The following is an 18875-nucleotide window of genomic DNA, read 5'->3' on the forward strand; positions in this document are numbered from 1 at the left end:
ATCTGCTGATAAAATAAGGACACACCCATCGCAAGGGGTGCTTTCGAAGAGAGGAGGGGGGGGGAGAAAGAGAGCTCGCCGAATATCTTCAAGACAGCGTTACTGATAGCTGCCCGTCACGCAATGTGCGGATGTCAAGCAATGGTTGGGCAAGGCAATGATTCGAACAGATAGTGGCGTGCAGATAAATAAACGCAGGATATGAGTTAAGCGAGCGTGCACACAATAGCAACCATTCCAAACAGGCCCCGGGCGCTCTGACCGATACAGAATAGCTGAGGTGAACGAAGGCCTAACAGAGAAACATATTTGATTAAACCAACTGTTGTTCCAATATTTTTATTATGAAAGTACTGCTGGAATGCTGATTACTCACTGCAGGTTTGTGGTAAATGATCTTTATTATTCACTGAAACTGGATTCTGTCTAGATGTGACAAGCTGAACAAACAATACGCTGCTTTCAAAAGAACACAAACTGGGTTGTTTATTGTAGGCTATTAATAAATACAGATACGTTTTTCGCTATAAAATGTTTATCAATGTGGAACAATACACTACGCTTTCAAAAGTATAGGCATACTCACTCCTTCAACGCTGGAAGCAGCTCTGAATTTGTAAAGAAGGTATCTCGGTGGAGTTTATACTCATGACCAGCAACATGGGTTCGGAGAAACTCACTAAGTGGGGAGAATACCCAAACAGCACAGCATTTAGCACTCGTGAGGATTAAAAATGCGGTAATCTTGCAATCGTGACTCAGAGCAGAAAGTACTTTTTCTGATACTGCAATAGATAGGAGGTGCAGAACATGTTTGACAACTGAGTGGTAATGGACAATTCATACATAAAGGTGGACCGTTCCCCAAGAAAAGAAACAGATGGGTTGGGTAGATATAGCGTTATAATTTGCTGGTACTCTACAGTTTGGTTGCCTAATCTGCAATCTCATATACAGGCATGTCCCTGGGATCCAGAAAAACTTGACTAAATGATTATTATTCTGTATATAAGGAGGATAAGCTGTATTTAGGAGGGATAAGTTGTACTATATAGATGTTCCAACGTTACTTGAAAGATTCCATCGGGTCCAGTTGCGCAGTTGAGTGATCTATTTAATACTACTTGGAGTGATTGGGGCAAAAATCATTGGATTTTTACCATTTAGTTGTTGATTTTTTTCAACATAAATTGACTTCTAGTATCCTTTGCAATAGTGAAGTCAAATTGTGTCTATGAGTCTCTTTTGGCCCTTCTAATCTGCATGCTTTTACTTTAAGCCTTTTATATTGAATTAGGTGGTCCTCCCTCGGGTATATTGAACTAGGGCTGTTGGTGGTTGGAAATTCCGAACAGATTCCAGGCTCTTTATTTTATTCCTTTTTTGCCTTGGCACAAGCTTTGTTCCACCAGTGTTTTAAGGTTTTTGTGTTTGAGTGCCGAGGTGCTGTTTCAGAAGCTGCCCCCAGAATTTGCTTGGTGATGTGCTCAGTGACGTCATCAATGGGCTGTAATTCGATAAGCAGGCTATCAAGGAAAATGTAGGCTGAATTTTACTCGATGATCATGGCATGGGGTTTGTAGTGTTTGAATTTTGCATACAATTAGGAAATTCATAAAAATGATCTGAAGAGGAATGTTTCTAGAAAGTACTTTACAGTCAACAATTAAAATCGCAATGCCTCCAAGTGTGGAAATTAAAGAATTTCTCTTTTCTGTAGTTAAATTTTTATTTGATGGAGTTACCAGTATAGTTAGATTAGTCTCTTGTGTTTCGTGTTGGAACTAGCTTATCGTCCTTCCTGATCATTATTCATCTTTCTTGTGTTACTTTTTGTTCCCTGAAATCCACGTCTATTTCTTTTTCGGTGACGTTCAATAGATCCCACTCACTTTTCACCCCTTTTGGGGGTTTAATGTGTTATGTGGAATAACTTTAATTAGACGTTTTAAATAATAATTTAGAATATCTCGCTTGTGTGGTTTCAATCAACATATCTCCGGACTGGAGTCGTTTTACCATCTTTGGTGACCCTTCCACATTTTCAAGGCATCTTTGGATAACAAAATGCTAGTTTACAAAGAACAAGTTATCAGAAATGCTGGTGGCTCTAATTTGTTCAGGTCCATGCTTGTTCTTTTGGAAAAAGAAAGACCATGTTCTATTTTGAGAGTTTCACTGTTGAGAGCCAGTTGGCTCTAGTGGTGGATATGTATCACAATACACTGCTGCCTCATTTTATTTCTGGAAGAGGGACTTTCTTCTCCCAGATTTCCAGTCTCGCCACATGGAGGCAGGAGTAATGCAATTAGTGACCAAGCGGTTGAGAAAGTTAGTTGGGTCAGTACATTAATAAATATATTGAAGAAAACAAAGGTGGATTTTCTTTCTGGTTTCTTACTTGAAACCTTTTAAGTAAAGAATCATTTGAAACAAAACAAGGAGAAAAGATGCTGGAAATGAAATTTAACTAATTCGCTTAGAAAGACATTATAAATCGCACAAAGAAAATCGCTTGACACTAGGAACTTCAACCAGCGGATTAGCTGTCTTATGAAGAAATAAAACGATTCTGCTTTAGTGAGTGGATCTGCTACAAACAACAGACAGTGAGCTGTAGTGGAAAACTCATTAATATGCTAAGAAGTATTAATAACGACTAAAATACGCCAGGACCTGGTTTTTGCTGCATCACGAAATATAAATAAATAAATAAAACCGTGTATTATGTGTACTTGTAACTATCAGAAGGTATATATACAGTTGCCTCTTTTATTTCCCCTGCCTCTCAACCTTCTTGGAATGCAATAAATCTATTTATGATGGGCACTGGGTGACAAAGCGTAAACTCTCTGATGCACATATACAGGGTGTCTCAAAAATATTGGTACAGACGTTTAGAGGACGTAGGTAACATCTAAAGGAATGTGAATCGCATAGGAACCCATAACCGGAAACGTCACGGGAAAGTAGTAGCAGAGGCACAAGAAGCAGAAATGACACAAGACAGTAATTAGTGGCAAACACTTATTTGACATAATATTAACAATGGAGTACGAGATGGATGCATTTCATGATGTTACAACAGATGCTCGAAGGTTCCACCATGAGACGCGATGAGTGGGTGACACCGACGCAGCATGGATTGGCGGACACGGTCGAACACACCTGGAGTTTCTTTGACAGTAGCAGCAGCGCAGACGAGTCTCGCCACGAGATCCATTTATCCGTCTCCACAGGCGATTCATACACGATAGATTTGAGGGCCCCCACAGAAAGAAATCAAGGCTCGATAAATCAGGTGAGCGTGAGGGCCAGGCAACGGGTCCACCACGGCCAATCCATCGACGCCCAAAACGCCTGTTCAAATGGTCAGGACACACTTTCCATAATGGGCAAGCGCCCCGTCATGTTGAAACCAAATGTTGCGCCTCACATTTGCTGGAACATCGTCAAGTAACCCTGGTAGAACTTGTTCAAGAAAGATCCGATATTTAGCGGAGTTAATGCGGGATGGTAATAGGTATGGGTCGACTAAGCAGTCACCAACCATACCCGACCCCACATTTATTGCGAAGCGATGTTGTGCCGCATGGGGGCACTCACCGTGTGGGTTGTCGTGAGCCCACACATGAGCATTGTGCTGATTGAATAAGCCTTCCCGAGTGAAATAAGCCTCATCCGTGAACAAAACATAGGCTGGAAATTCAAGTCTTGAACACTTTCTTGGAGAAACCACTGCGCAAAAGCCACACGTGCAGGATGATCTTGGAGGAGCAGTAAATGAACCCTTTGGAGATGAAAGGGGTGTAAGAATCGTCGTGCCAGACACGCTGTACAATGCAACGAGACACTCCTAAGGCAGAGGCAACGGCACGTGTGCTGGTAGTAGGATTATTCTGAATGGCATTCAACATATTTTCTTCCATGGCGGGAGTTCGCGTCGAATGTGGTCTGCCTGCACTACTCCTGTTACCTCTAAATGACCCATAATCAAACAAATTTTGACGGCAAACAAACGGTGGTCCAGTACATGTCTGTCTGGGAAGCGTTCTCCCTAAATTCATTGAGCGGCTCGTCCATTGCCCTCTGCTAATACATACGCTAGGTGCATGTCTGCCAGCTCACAGTTTGTTTATCGATGCATGCTCTTCGTGCGGCGACTACTCCTTGAATGAGTAAACCAGAAATTTTCCCTCTCGCGAACTGATGAACAGCGCTGTGTACCGACTTACGATGATGTTTCCGGTTATGGGTTCCTATGTGATTCACATTCCTTTAGGCGTCTCCGTAGCCAGGTGAGAAGGAGCAGCAGTGCGTAGTACACGCTTCTTGATTAGACCGGGGTTCGAGCCCGTCATCACCAAATACGGAGGATGTGGAAAGGTCAGAGAATGACCACCGCATATCCCGGAGCAATATGGCCTTAGTTGCTAATGCTCCTAAAAAAAAAAAAAACCCAAAAACCAAACATTCCTTTAGATATTATCTACTTCCTCTAAACGTTTGTACCAATATTTTTGAGACACCCTGTACTAGCTGTCCCCAGTAATTCTTATTTATGCCCCTTATTTCTATTTCAAAGGTAGAACTCCACAATGCTTAATTTTGTCTCCTGCCATGAGATTATCCTCCCCTCCCCGAAACTGCCTACTAATCTGGTAATTCTCTTTAATGGACCAAACTACTTCATAAAGTCCGTGTTGGCTGGGTCAACGCGAAACAGCGTAAGAATCCTGACTTGTTCAGGAGGAGCATGGAAGGTGATTTTGTTGAAAGAGCAATAATACCTGACTGCAGGGGAATATAAAGTGTGTTTTGGAAGACTTGAGGCAAATGCGCGATAATCAAAATTAGTGATGATGATGGCAAAGGAGCGACATCAGCAATAGTACTTGGGACGCAGTTGATGGAAAACTGGACACGTGTCTTTCTGTATACGCATCTGTACCTCTGGCTGGGTGAACTGTCAAGGAGGCTATTTGAATACTTCTCTCGTCTGGCTGGCATCTCAGCTGACGATTGCGCACACCATCTCACTAAGACCATAACGGTTGCCTGCAAAGTGGCAATCCCAAAAAGGAAAATACTTTCAGAAGGCGGTCCCGTGGTGGAATGCGGACCTTGAAGCTCAAAGGAGAACAGTTCACCGAGCAAGTTAAAATTTTCAGGGAGTTCGCGCTCACCTCCCATTGCTCGAGGTAGAGGCGGCTGGGAAAGATACCCGATACTCAGAAATAACTACACCACCTCTATCAGACATTGTAAAAAGGCTTCGTGTCAGAATTTGGTTTCTACATCTGGAAATAATGATCCATGGGGTGTGGGTTTTCGTATAGTGACAAATAAACTGCACAGAGACGAAATCCTCACCTCAACTACAAGACCTATGGAAGCTTTACTTACACCTGGCAGGATTCTGTTACCAATATGCTGGATACTCTTTTCCCAAATGACACAACACCATTAACTGAGGAACAGCAATCAATTGTCCTGACCAATGATACTTACACCACAGAGTGTGAAGCAGCCATTCACAGAAATTGAACTCAATGCTGTACTGCACAAAATGCAAGAAAATAAGACAAGGCAAAGACCTCCTCGAAGTGGATGTTGTGAAGATATTTGCTGGCCATTATCCAAAATTCCTGCTTGCTACTTACAACAAATGTCTCGCAGACGGTACATTTCTAATTACCTGGAAAGAAGCTATTCTCAAGTTGATTCTGAAAGCTCCTAACAAGATGCCAGAAGAACCGAGGTAGTAGAGGCTTATAGCCCTACTTCCTGTGTTATCCAAGCTGTTCGAAAGATTCATTCTCTACCGGCTCTCCAAATACTATGCAGATGAAAACTTAGCCTCTATGATCCAATATGGATACAAGCTAGGTCTCAGCACAGAGGACGCCATACTGAAATTAATACCAACATCAACCATCACTGATTCCAGGTATTCGCTTGTCATCATGATTGCTTTTGCCGAGGCCTTTGACAGACTATGGTGGCCCAACATACTAAGGAGGCTGCAACTTGCTAAAATTCCGCTTAATTTATATAATTGTATTAAATCATATCTAAGTCGCCGTCGTGTTGTTATCACTCCCAAGTACCAGTCAGTCACTAGAACTGTCATTCGAGGTTGACCCCAGGGCTCGGATCTGAGACCCTTTTTTTGGTCCATTGTTCTGGGCGAGTTTCTTGGAATGGGCCTTTGAGCATGTTGGGTCTCTCGCTTTCGCTGATGACCTGGTCTTGGTGTTGAATGTTGACATAAAGAGCTGTCCTGGCAACTTATGCTAACAGTGCCCTTTCAAGGCTTCAGATGTGGGCAGCTACTCATCGGCTGGTCATTCCTTGCGAGAAAACTAAATAAATATTGCTTAAAGGAACAATGCAGATAACTAGACCACCAGTAATTTCAATAAGACTCTATCCGGAAGAATACTTATTCATATGAAGCTCATCTTTCACCCTCACCTAAAATACCTAGCCGACAAGATTAAGAAGTGGTTTGCTATGATTGCCCAGATTAGTCGAGTAGACTGGGGCATCAAGCGCCGGACCTTGATGTTAATTTTCAAATTATTTTCCGTCCCCATCGTCTCCTATGGTGCAGCTGTCTTGTGCACCACGGCTACACTCTCACGAAATCGCAGCAAACTAAGCTCCATCCAAAGAACAATGCTACGTAAAGTTACAAGGGCGTGCCGCACCGTTAGCACCCCCGCACTCCAGGTCCTTGCAATATGCCTGTCGCTCTACTTGGAGGTTATCTGCAGGGGTCTCTTCCAACGCTTGAAGAGGGGCATTCCAACAAAAATAGCTGATATTACCCCTGACCTCACAAATGATCCCGAACCTGAAAAGAATAAAATCACTGGAAAAACGTACCAGAATCTAGAAAGAGAGTTGGGAAAACTTGCTACCTTGTCCTTACTGAGTTTACGATATCAGTCTTTGAAATTAGACGAGCCAACCGTCAAACAAACCCATAACAGACAGTTGACAATCAGGAAAATTAAAACCTCCAATGACCAACCACGACTTCCTGATTCCCCCTTATAAACTTTTACTGTCTCTGGGCTCGGGTGGGCTTCTCGGTCCAGGAGTGTCCATCCTTTCATCCTTTCTCTGCCTTTCTCATCTGGAGAACGCTCTTTTTTCTTCGTCCTTCCATCATTCTCCATGCTTTGACTCCCATTCTTCGACTGTTAACCCTTGCTCACTTTTTTTTTTTTATTTTTTAACTCGAACTTCGTCTAGGAAGCTTAGGCGACCCTGGCGAAGTCCAGCCAGAGAATAATAGGCAGCTTGGCTCACTTCTCAGCGGTGGTGGCGGCAACGTAGGGTCCCACTAGGTGCCTTGCGGCCAAGAAGCTAGAGAAACAACAGAACCCAACACAATACTATGCACATACAGCTTTGCTACACACACTTCTGGCATTTACAGAGTTCTGTATACTTCACAAGAATACTGATAGCGCAGATGTGGGAGACCACCGGTGGCGCCTTACCCTAAATAACTATGCCCGGGTGCGTTAGTCTGTGCTTGTAGCACAGTGATATCGTCACCATCCTCCCCACACCGGGTGAAAAAGGCCCGGGTTGTAATCCCGTCGATAACGCGAGGAACTTTAATGGGCTTTTTTCACTGTGTGGCTGAGTTAGGCGGCCTCGGGCATAGATAGCAAGGTTTTTACCCCAGAAACAGGAGGTTTTCGTCCAGCAAAGCAATAAAATCAATCATAGAACACACGAAATTAACAGACATAAGGCAGACAACATGGCAGATGAATTTACATATTCGGGTGGCCTAAAATAATAGTTTGTTTTTTGTCTGTGTGTGTCGTGGTTCAAGTCGGAATTCAAGCTTGTGCAGATGTCAGGATTCATCAATTGCTCATCAACAGGATTAACGGAGAGATTAGTAGCAAAGAAACTTAACGTTAAGGCATTTCGACACAAGCCATTAGTATGCAGCGAAGATATTTCCTTAAGAAGAGGGTCCCGAATGTAAATTGAATCAATAAACTCCTGAGCTTTCTCGACAGTGAGCTGTTCTCTAGCAAAACTGATGAAACTAAAGAAATTGAATGAATGACTGTGTCACGATCTGTTTCCATTGTTTTTTAGAAATCATGGGTATATTCACTTTTAGGGGGTGGTGTCTTGCTTAAAGAGCATAACAGTTTGTAAGTGATGGATAATTGACAACAGTTTCGACATCTGAGGATAACGCAGAGATATGATATCTGAGACCTCGCATTTGGCACATTTCCATCAGATATAACTCCATTGCAAAAAGATAATTCTGAAGGCACTTCAGACATATAACACGGATAGAAAATTTGACAATTCGTGATTTACACCCAGAAGACTTTGTAAAAAATTCGCCAGTTCTATTGGACGAGCATAGAACAGAGTTCAACAGAAATAAGTTCAACCTGGGACTGGCACGGGAATGTTTTTGAACCACAAAGCTTATGGCGTGTACTTCAACGATGGTAAACAGGTCTGGTTTATGTCTCGGTAACCCCTAAACCCTTCAATGACCCCTAAAGTCTCCATTATGCGATTAACAATACGTTATAATAATGAAAATGAGCTGACAGTTTGATATCATCATGAATGAACCTGGACCAAAATTCTATCCTCTGCTCTTTCATCTGATGGTTACTGCTTTGTCTGTTCTCTGTTTTGTTTAGCGGATAATTTTAATACAATAACATTGAAATTCCACGCTGTGAATTTCCTAAGGACATTAATTTAATAGATACAGTATCAAAATAACCCGGTCGTTGCCACTCTGGGAATCGAACAAAGCTCTCAATTAAGCCAACAAGAAAATTTAGAGAGATTGTCTGTTCAGGCAATAAGACAACAGATTGCAAGGAAGTTGGCTATTGGCGACGATGCAACGTAATTTCGGAGTAACATCTGGTTCCAACTAAAGAGGAGAGTCTTTGGAAAATGCAGCTGAATTTGAGTGCGTATCCCATTATTCTGATGGCGTTTCACCTAAGTAAGAAAACCCCTACAAATCTCCTCATCTCTTCCTAATGTATTCGAATAACGTGGCATGTGCAGCAACAGGGCATTAAATATAAATAATTTGTTTATTGCACGTCTAGAAAGCGCGTTTTAAACAACCAAATTTCTCTTCTGTGTAGAATTAAGTAAACAATATTCAAGTGTACGAAATAACACAGAATATTGGTTATTAAATAAAACTAGAGTGCCACCTTCAAAAACAACTTCTTTGCGATGATTTCTAATGGCCTGATTTGGTTGGTTGGTTGAAAGAATAATGACAAACACTGGAAACGTTCCGTTTACATAAAATAGTGTTTTCTGATAGCAAAGCAACGTTAAGATTTGATGTAGTGTTGATGATACTTTAGTGTAGTATTTTACCATTCCGTGGCGTGTAGTAAGAAGTGGCCAATGGTCCTTTCGATTATGATAATAGAACAAATGGCCCATCTTTACGAACATGTGAAGCAATTTGCTTAATGTATTCTCACTGCCATTAAACAGACATTCTCTTAACTTTGGCAATACTTCTTCATTACATCTTCCGGAATGTTTGTACACAAAACACTACTTGACGAGATCTCAGCGGATAAAAACTCCTTTAATACAATTATCTTAAACAACGTGCCGTTTTCGGAATAATAAACCACATTAACATATATCTTTTGCAGTCTCGCGAGAGTTAGATATTAAATATGATTACTCAGAATCCCCTGGTAACAACACTAATAGACAGAAATCTTTGCGAGAAAACTTGAAATCAAAAAAATATGAAATGCAGCCGCTAAAGGTTGTTTACTGCATTTATTCAGAATTTTTAGTTTGCCATTAAACTTTCTTTTAAGCAGATACAAAGTTAGTTAATCAGTTGTATGCTAGCTAGTACTCATGAGATTTAAAATTTCAATTTCGCTAAAGGTATCCAGCATCTAAAATAACTCACCAAAATTAACTCTATGAACAATGTTGAATGGCTAACTCCGCTCAACATGTCCAGACGTGCGAGAAAATGTCTAGACAAGTCAAGACATGTCTTACTCCCTAACTTTATTCCTCTACGTGTTCAGCTAAGATGGAGAATCAACTGAGAAAGGTTATTCGTTTAGAGAGCAGAGATATATTGAACGCCCCTGTCACCATCTTCTACATTACTCACATTCCCATCAACTCCCAAAGGCCAATATCACTTGCCTTTTGTAGATGATTTCTTCGGTGCCTTCTCTCCAAGTAGTGGCAAAAGTGATTAGTCTTAATATTTTACATGACATGAGCTATACATATATTTTAAATCAACTTCATTAAGACATATAGGAGAAAGTTTCTTGCGATTTATTTGCACATAAGACTAAACATGGCATCTAAAATCCCGAATTTCTATTTGTCTGATTTCATTGAAATTTTGGAAGACTTTGCAGCCCTTTTGAAGGTTTCTAAGTAAAGTACTGAAGACGATAATAGATAAGACCTCGGATGTAGAGGCATATTTAGAAAGTGTCTGACACAATTGCTACCTTCCAGGACTGACACATGACTGTAGAAGCATGTAATACGATAAACACTTATAAGATTATCCACTTATGTTGTTATTGCGAAGGGAAAATTTCCCTTTTACATTTATGGAATTTTCCCAAAGCAGTTGATTCACGACTGCTTCCAGGCGAGCAGTTGTTTTCTTTGAACGTAGCACTCTCCTCTTTTGTCAAACGGTGTTGTTGTTTGCCCAAGTAATAACATCTATATCCCCGAGTTCCTTTCAAACGAGCTTAAATACTCCTTTCCTCCCTCCACCGGAAAATACTCTTAAATTATTCATTCTTTTCTATAATTAGATAAATGTTTTTCACGTCTATTCAACAGCATTATTTTGAGATTAAAATAGCCGTTTAATTTTCACTATTCAAAGTTTATAAAATCAGGTTTTATTCAGTCTTTCGCTCTTATTTGATTAATATTTTTAATAAATGGTGTGACAACAGACGGATTGTTCAGTTTGAACTGTTAGACAACTAGCAAACTCTTACCAAAAAGCACGTTATGTTTGATTTCTAGAATTGATACTATATTTTTCATTAATTTCAAGACATACTTAAAGAAAAACTTTATTTAAAAAAAGGTTTCAACTATATTCTCTATGGTCTTTATGTTTCAACATAGACATTCCAACAAAACTCTCTGCGTTTCAACAGAGCCATTCCAACAAAACTCTCTGCGTTTCAACAAACTCTGCGTTTCAACAAAGACATTCCAACAAACCTCTGTGTTTAAACATAGACAGGAAGGCGATGGCGAAACAGTTCAATGGTATACACATGAATTCAATGTTGAAACATATAGGGATGGAGGGAAACACGAAAGATATAAGCTTTTATTCTAGAGTGATCAATCCAACTGTTTTTTTTTGACTCTTCAGGCATACTCCACCAAGTAGCCTTGTGGACCGATTTCGCCACATTCCGCGCACATCTCCCCCAGAGAATGACCTCCCCCAAAGGAAATATTCCCTTTGAAAATTATGCCCGTGTCTGAATTCAATTCGCTTAATAAGTCTTATCCTGCAATTACTCCGATCCGATCCTTTAATTATAATTTTCTGCAGTAGCTTTGTGCTGTGCCAATTTAATATCATACCCCAAGTCTCGAAATTATCACAAAGCAGGATTTGCTTGGTTGCGAGAATATATGTTATTTCTTCAAATCTAGCTGCGTAGTAAACAGTAATTATAACTAACTTGCTGTGCGGTGAAAAGTTGCGAACTTGTAGCTGAGTTCAAATGGCAAGATCAGGTAGGCAAGTTGCGAACAGCAAATCTAATTTAATAAAGGACTGTTCCGTCTGTCGGTGTTTATTCTAGAAATGTCACATGGCTGCCACAGTAAAGCCTAGTAATTCCGCGTTAATGTATCAAAGAATAAGAGAAACAAATCTTGTGCCATATACGAGTTCTGGTGTGGTTAACTTGCAGAGCTGTGCATATGCTGTTAATTACGATTGGGCTAAGGATACCTTCAGTAATTTGTGTCCACTGTTTAAAACAGGTAATACTTAGAGAAATATCCGGACAGCTGTTGCTGTGAATGCCGTTTTTTTGTCACAGGGGCCTCCTGTGCCATATTATGCCTGTTCATGGTTTGCTTGTGAATAAATCTTTCAAATATAATATCCTTATTGCAATCAGTGAATATTATGATTATTAGAGAAGATTATATAAATGTATCCATTCCTTGGAATGCGAAAATGACTGGCGATACAGCAGAAGGCGACCAGACTATCTAGTTGCATGTTTGACAGTGGCATAATCTCTTTCGGGATAGGTTGAGGGAAGAAAAGTATACTGAAAGGCGATAATTTAACTCAAGGAGTGCATATATCAAAGCTTGGTTTAAATTACAATTGTTTATGTCATCCAGGGATAATTATAGACCACGTAATTGGTGACACAATCCCAGCGAGACCAAATTACTGTTGTACAAAGATGTCAGAGGGAGTTTTTATTAGAACTCCAGGATATAGTGGAAATGGCTCTTAGAATGTTCAATTTTTAGACACACCATCCAAAGGTAAACTACATGAATAGAAAAATTAAATTTATCTCAATAAGAAGCCCAAACTAAAGTTGTTGGATTTCTTTTCTACTACGGATTAGCCATTCCCTAGTGCCATGATTATATTTTGGCTATAGAACGTTGAAGATGCCTTTCAATGGTATTCGCAGTTCGTGACTGACAAGAGATAATGAGGTCGTTGGCAAACATGTACGATTCTAATATACTCTTAATGTCCCGTGTCATAGCTGCAATTTGTATGGTAAATAATATTGCAATGAAGATGGCACAATCCTCTTAGACGAATGATTTGGATAATTTTTCAAATATTTAAACCAAAACGCCCTGTGCTGTTTAGTAAGTTATTTATAATCTTTCCTATCATATTTTTTATAGCTTCGGGAAGGCAAGGATGAGTGGCTCCAGGAGTTTGGACATACGTTTTCTAAAAACAATCGGCTGAAGAATTTTAATAATGAGTTTTTTTTGTTTTGTTTTTTAGTTGTTTTACATTATGTGGTAGACTCCAACTGGCCCACAGCAGTACTGAATGTTTTATTGAGCGATTCCGAAAGTTCTGTTCAAGTAAATGGCTGGTTATACGGAGTGGAAACCATAGCACAGAAATCGATTTTATGTTGTTATGCAGATGCCTTCATTTGTTGACTCTTGGATTTTAAGCAGATGCTGCTGATACACCGGCAAATGATTCAACTAAAACTATGGTAGTCATGGATACTGTAGTAGAAAAATGGATATAAATAGGCTCACCAGCGCTCAACAAGGAGATTGATAAGCATCGAGTAGGGATTCTATTAGCTTATCATTCTTGTCGATTGTTAGAAATCCCCACAGCGGATGATGAGCTTTGAAATCCCCGAGTAAGTAGAATGGAGATGGCAGTTGTGGTATTAGATTTTCTGCATAATTTGAGGAGAACGAGAAATTAGGAGTGGACATATAGAAGCTATCGTAAAAGTAATACCAATTACAATGCGCACAACCACTACTTCTAAAGGAGTCTAAAGCGAAGCATGTCTGGATAGAACGTGGTTTCTGACAAGAACGTGAGCCCTCCCCGGGCTGGCGAATCGGTATATATATATATATATATATATATATATATATATATATATATATACAGGGTGATTCAGGAGGGAGGAATAGTAAATATTTTGGGAGGTTATACTATCGATTATTCTGAGTAAAAAAGTTCATATAAACATGTGTCCAATTCTCAATGGATACGGAGATCTCCTTGAATCAGATGTGACCAAGAAGCAGTTATAACCTGACGCTGTTTGGTGTTAGAAGTGTTGTTAAGAATTTGGCACATCTTCACACATGCTGAGTATGCCGATATGGTGTTTGTCTACGGTTGGGATGGAAGTGCTACTGTTGCTTGTAGAGAATACCGTCGACGGTTTCCTAACCACGGAATATCGGATTCAAGAGCGTTTACACCAAACTACGTGAGACTGGTACAGTTCCTAGCGCTCATATTTATTCTGAACGTGCAAATGAACAAAATGTGGATGAAACTGAACAGATTCTTCAGTCGGTAGAACGTAGTCGTACTATTAGCACACGAAGAATTTCTACGGGTATCGGTGTCCCACAGACAAGTGTAGGGCAAACATTATGGCTTGTACCCGTTCCGCATACAGCGGGTGCAACACCTTCAACCAGAAAACGATGCCCAGTAATTGGAATTTTGTCCAGCGGTGGGTAAATGCTAATCGCCGATTAATTCCATTATTACTCTTCAGCAATGAAGCTACTTTCATCTGTGATGCTATCAACAACTCTCATAGGTGGTCAGACGAAAATCCACATGCCACTGCAGAAACAAATTTTCAACATCGCTTCTCTGTGGTGTGGTATCATCGACAATCAGTTGATTGGGCCTGTTGTGTTACAACATCGTCTTACAGGGCCCATTTACCTAGAATTTCTGCAAAACGAACTTCCACTACTATTGAAGGTTCCCTTGGCTACAAGGACTGGTGTTGTCTTTCAGCATGACGGAGCTCCTGCGCATTATACCCGTCTGGTGATACAATATCTAAATCGAATTTTCCCTGAACAATGGATTAGCCGCGGTGGTCCCGTTCATTAGCCACCAAGGTCTTTAGACCTCACTCCGTTAGATCTGTTTGTGGGGTGAAAAAGAAAAGGTGAATACAAGAGACAAATTGCTCGCTCGCATTTTGGATACTGCTGCCCTCATAAAGGAACGCCAAGACGACCTCAGAAGAATCACAAAGAGTTGCAAAGTGCATTGAGGTTGGCGGTGGTTTTCGAACATTTATTGTGAACTATAAAAAAATTATCAGTTATTTGTGTTTGGTATCATTCAAAAAGTTAATAAATACAAACAATAAGTCATTTATCGCTCTTTAATACCTCCCACATAATGGCTTTCTGTGCACCAGTTTCAAACACCTGTATCTCCGTATCCATTGACAATTGGACATATATTTATGTGAACTTTTTTACTCAATAATCGATACTATAACCTCCCACAATATTTACTATTCCTCCTGAATGACCTTGTATATATGTAAAATCACCTACAATACCATCGCATTTCATAAACCAAAATGCTATTGGAATGGTAGACCAAAGCTTTCTGCAGTGGCCTGAGAAGAAAAAAATCCTAAGAATTTAATCTGGTTTACGGGGGGAATTAATTTAGACTGGATTCTAGCTTTTAGAAGATATGAGGTTGTCGAAGGAGCAAACGACAGCTACTTGGTCTTCTAGGATTTGACATGGAAACCAAAAAGATGAATATAATCCAGGAAGTCGTTTAAACCCGAAAGAAAGATTTTCTTTCGGTTTAAATCCTTAAACAAGAAAGAAAATGTGAGAATACTACTATCTCGCCTAAAGATGGTATAATTTATAACGGTAGGACACACTTCCGGGTTTAAACAATTTTCCTGCAAGGGTATGCCTACTGGAGAATATAAGATGACGCAAATCGTCCTTTTCATTCCAAAAGTCTCTACAATTCCACCGAAGAATTCTTTCCATTATTTGGTTTTATGGGTGGTTACTGATTCTAACTGCTTTTTAAATGTAAATTGGTTGAGCTTATCTATTTTTTTTTTGTCTTTTTTAGAAAAGAAGGAATGGATTATATTCATCTCATTGTCCGCATGGAGTTCTAAAATTCCATCCTCCGAATCATTCTGTTCATCAGTATTCCGGTGGGGTGCGATGGTTGTGGCTTTGACAGTTTCCGTCACCTTAGATTTTGCTGTCTTTGGAGAAACATCGGCTGGAATACTAATTGAGGTATTACTGGCTTATTAATTATTTTGTTGCGAAAGGCATTGCTTGAAATTAGAGAGCAAGGAACGTGCACAATTAGCTATAAATATGTGTGGAGGAACTAATACATCTGTCTGATCACTTAATGTCTGAAAACGCTGAGCAGCTGTGGCATATATACTCTTTAACTCTGTTTTATTTTACTTCTTGCCTTTGAGTATGTGACTTTGTTCTCCACGTTATATTACTGGGTTTTTTTGCCCTTGCTGCCATATTTCACATATTTTGGAAGATGCCGGATGGTTACGCTTACAATTTGGGCTAGGGTGAGTTGTAACGGCTAAATTAGATTGGCTGTGTTCATTTGATCCATAATTAGGGCATACTGTGTCACCTTGACAAGTAGTTCGGGAGTGGTCGCATTTTGGGAGTCTGGGATATAAGGATGGACAGGGTAGTGGATATTGCTTGCATTGAACAATGCTGGGAAATCTGGAGAGCTAAATATGAGGATTATGCTCCTTGTCGGAAGAAGACTACTGTATTTTCGAGTCATTATTCTCTTTGCTGGATGACTCTGTTTACATCACTCTTGCACAATTTCCTTCTCTGATGCAGTTAATAGATCCAATTTTGTTATCACTACCTTTAAGGAGTTTAGGGAGGCATGGAGAGTAACTTTTACTAGGTTTCAGCCTAAGATTATCCGTTTTAATAGCTTTATATAATGTTTACAATGTTAAATTAATACACCAACCGTTTAAATTAACATAGTTTAATATTTACAAAAATAATGGATATTATTTACAATGATTTACTATACATTATAATAAAATAAAATGCAATAAAATAAAATAAAAGTAAAAAGTTAAAATGCAATAAAATATAAATACTTAAAAGCGTTAAAACTGTGCAATTGTAGCTTTCGGGGGCGCCTGCCTCCTTTCTCAACAACACAGCACATTAAGCAACACATCCTTAAGTATCATGTTCACGGCACACGTGGTTGACAGGAGCATAACAGTGTATTCTTCGAGTGTACCAGAGCCGGAAGCGGCTCGGGGGCGTGGAAGGCAGAAATGCTCATCTTTTGCGAGGATTACAGCCTCGAAAAGGGAGTGAAGCCGAACACCCCTATCACTATTCATGGTATTATTTTCAGATGAACCAATCCTCAAGCTCTCGAGCCACTTGCGGTCCCAGAATTTATGTGCCCGGTCAAGGATGACAGTATTCTCTGAGTAGACCAGGTGTTGTTTTTTCCCAAAAGTGCTCGGCAATAGCTTGCTAAACTCTGCGGTCTGTATAGCCCTCGTGTGTTCCCCCAGACGATCATTAAGCCGCCGTCCTGTTTCCCCCACATAACTCTCCCCACAATCCGGGCATTTGATCTCGTATATACCCCACTGCTGGAATCCCTTGCAATGGGGTCCTTAACCTGCGACACTACTGTGTACAACCTCCAACCCGGAAGCTGCACGCAGCGTGCCTGATAAGTACGGAATATACTTGCAATACTTTCTGAAAGACTCGGATAGTAGGGAATGTAGGCTGTGGTGACTGTAACGGACGGAACTCTATGACTAGGCTCCAACATCCCTACTATATTTATCCAAATCCTCTGGGGGTAACCGCATTTCATAAGGTCCGCCGAGATTTGTCCGATTTCTTTTTCTCTCTCCTCAAGGGTACTACAATGCGTCCCAACCCTATCCAGAAGTGCCTTAGCGACGCTGTTCTTATGCTGTAGAGTCTGCACCGACTTGTAATGGGTGTACTGGCTCCTACACATTGGTTTCCTATAGACTGTGGTCTCAAGTCTAGAGCCTTCTCTGTACACCATTAGATCCAGGAATGGGAAGGCACCATCTACTTCTACCTCTGAGGTAAACTTTATGAACTGAGAGAAACCGTTGAGAAAACAAAGCACACCCACTTCTCTCCCCTTCTGAACAAAAGTGAACGTGCCATCCACGTATCTCTTCCACTTTCGCATAGGGAACTCCAATCTTTCAAAGATTCTATTTTCTAATTCTTCCCTAGCTAAGTTCGCAACAATGGCGCTAATGGGAGAACCCATAGCTGTGCCGTGAACCTGCTTGTACATCACCCCTTGAAATACCATAGTGGTTCTTGAGAGGCACAATTCTACACCACAGCAGATATCCTCCATATTTAAATGAGACCTAGCAGTTAAAGTGTCATCTTTCTGCAGGGCCATTTTAACATATTGGACTCCATGATTTATAAGGATACATGTAAATAATGACACTACATCTAACGAAATCATAGTCTCATCCCCCCCTTTAGTTTGGCTCTTCGCAAAATTAACAAATTCTTTACTATCTTTAAGCACACACATAGACCGTCCCACTCTAGGGGAAATCAGCTTAGCCAGAAATTTAGACATAGCATAGGTAGGACTACCAATTAAAAGTAACAATGGGTCTTAGTGGGACCCCACTTTGTGCGTTTTCGGTAGCCCATAAAACCTGAGAAGTTGACACCCGTAGCATGCATGGACCAAAAGGTTTCTTTAGAAATCTTCCCTGTTTTCAACCAATGCTGCAAAATCTTGTTGACGTGTCGTTCCAGGTTAGCTAATGGATTTCTTTGGATGACCTTATATGTAGCACTATCTTGTAACAAGTCTAGGGCTTTCCTATGATAATCCTCTATTGTTAATCTACCCTTATCAGCCGGTAAAACTATGATTTCATCATCCTGTTTAAGCTCGTTCAGCGGTTCCTTCTGGCTATGAGTAAGGTTATTTACAACTGTTTTTGCCTGAAACAGAATGGCTGAAGTCTTTACACGGATTTGATCAGCAACAGGTTCCGGCATCTTGCCGATTGCCCTTTCTATTTATAATTCCTGCTCTTCTAGTGGCGCATTGAACTTGTTAATATGTCTCTGCCTATACGTATCCGTGATCCTATTAGCTTTATCCAAGACTAGCCTCCTAATGAGTGATAAATGCATGGGTGATAATCTAATACTAATATTGTCTAAGGACTAAT

General features: G+C 40.3%; 1 protein-coding gene across 1 annotated transcript; it reads right to left on the bottom strand.

The window, feature by feature from the left end:
- Window positions 1-7323: 7323 nt before the first annotated feature.
- On the bottom strand, window positions 7324-18076 carry LOC150084398 (uncharacterized). The gene is made up of 2 exons (XM_090376215.1): window positions 17258-18076; window positions 7324-7377 (listed from the first exon to the last, which is right to left on the bottom strand). Exons 1-2 carry the CDS (start codon window positions 18074-18076, stop codon window positions 7324-7326), a joined length of 873 nt encoding a protein of 290 aa, XP_090232341.1.
- Window positions 18077-18875: the final 799 nt, after the last annotated feature.

The sequence above is a fragment of the Mastigoproctus giganteus genome, chromosome 6 (genome assembly GCF_048544385.1).
Source record: "Mastigoproctus giganteus isolate SK-2022 chromosome 6, ASM4854438v1, whole genome shotgun sequence".
Taxonomy (NCBI): Eukaryota; Metazoa; Arthropoda; class Arachnida; order Uropygi; family Thelyphonidae; genus Mastigoproctus; species Mastigoproctus giganteus.

Coding starts and splice junctions, on each gene's coding strand:
- LOC150084398 (XM_090376215.1), bottom strand. CDS start 18,076: ATGGCCCTGCAGAAAGATGACACTTTAACTGCTAGGTCTCATTTAAAT. Junction 7,378..17,257: donor CAAGGGATTCCAGCAGTGGG/GTATATACGAGA, acceptor TTGTTTCTCTAG/CTTCTTGGCCGCAAGGCACC.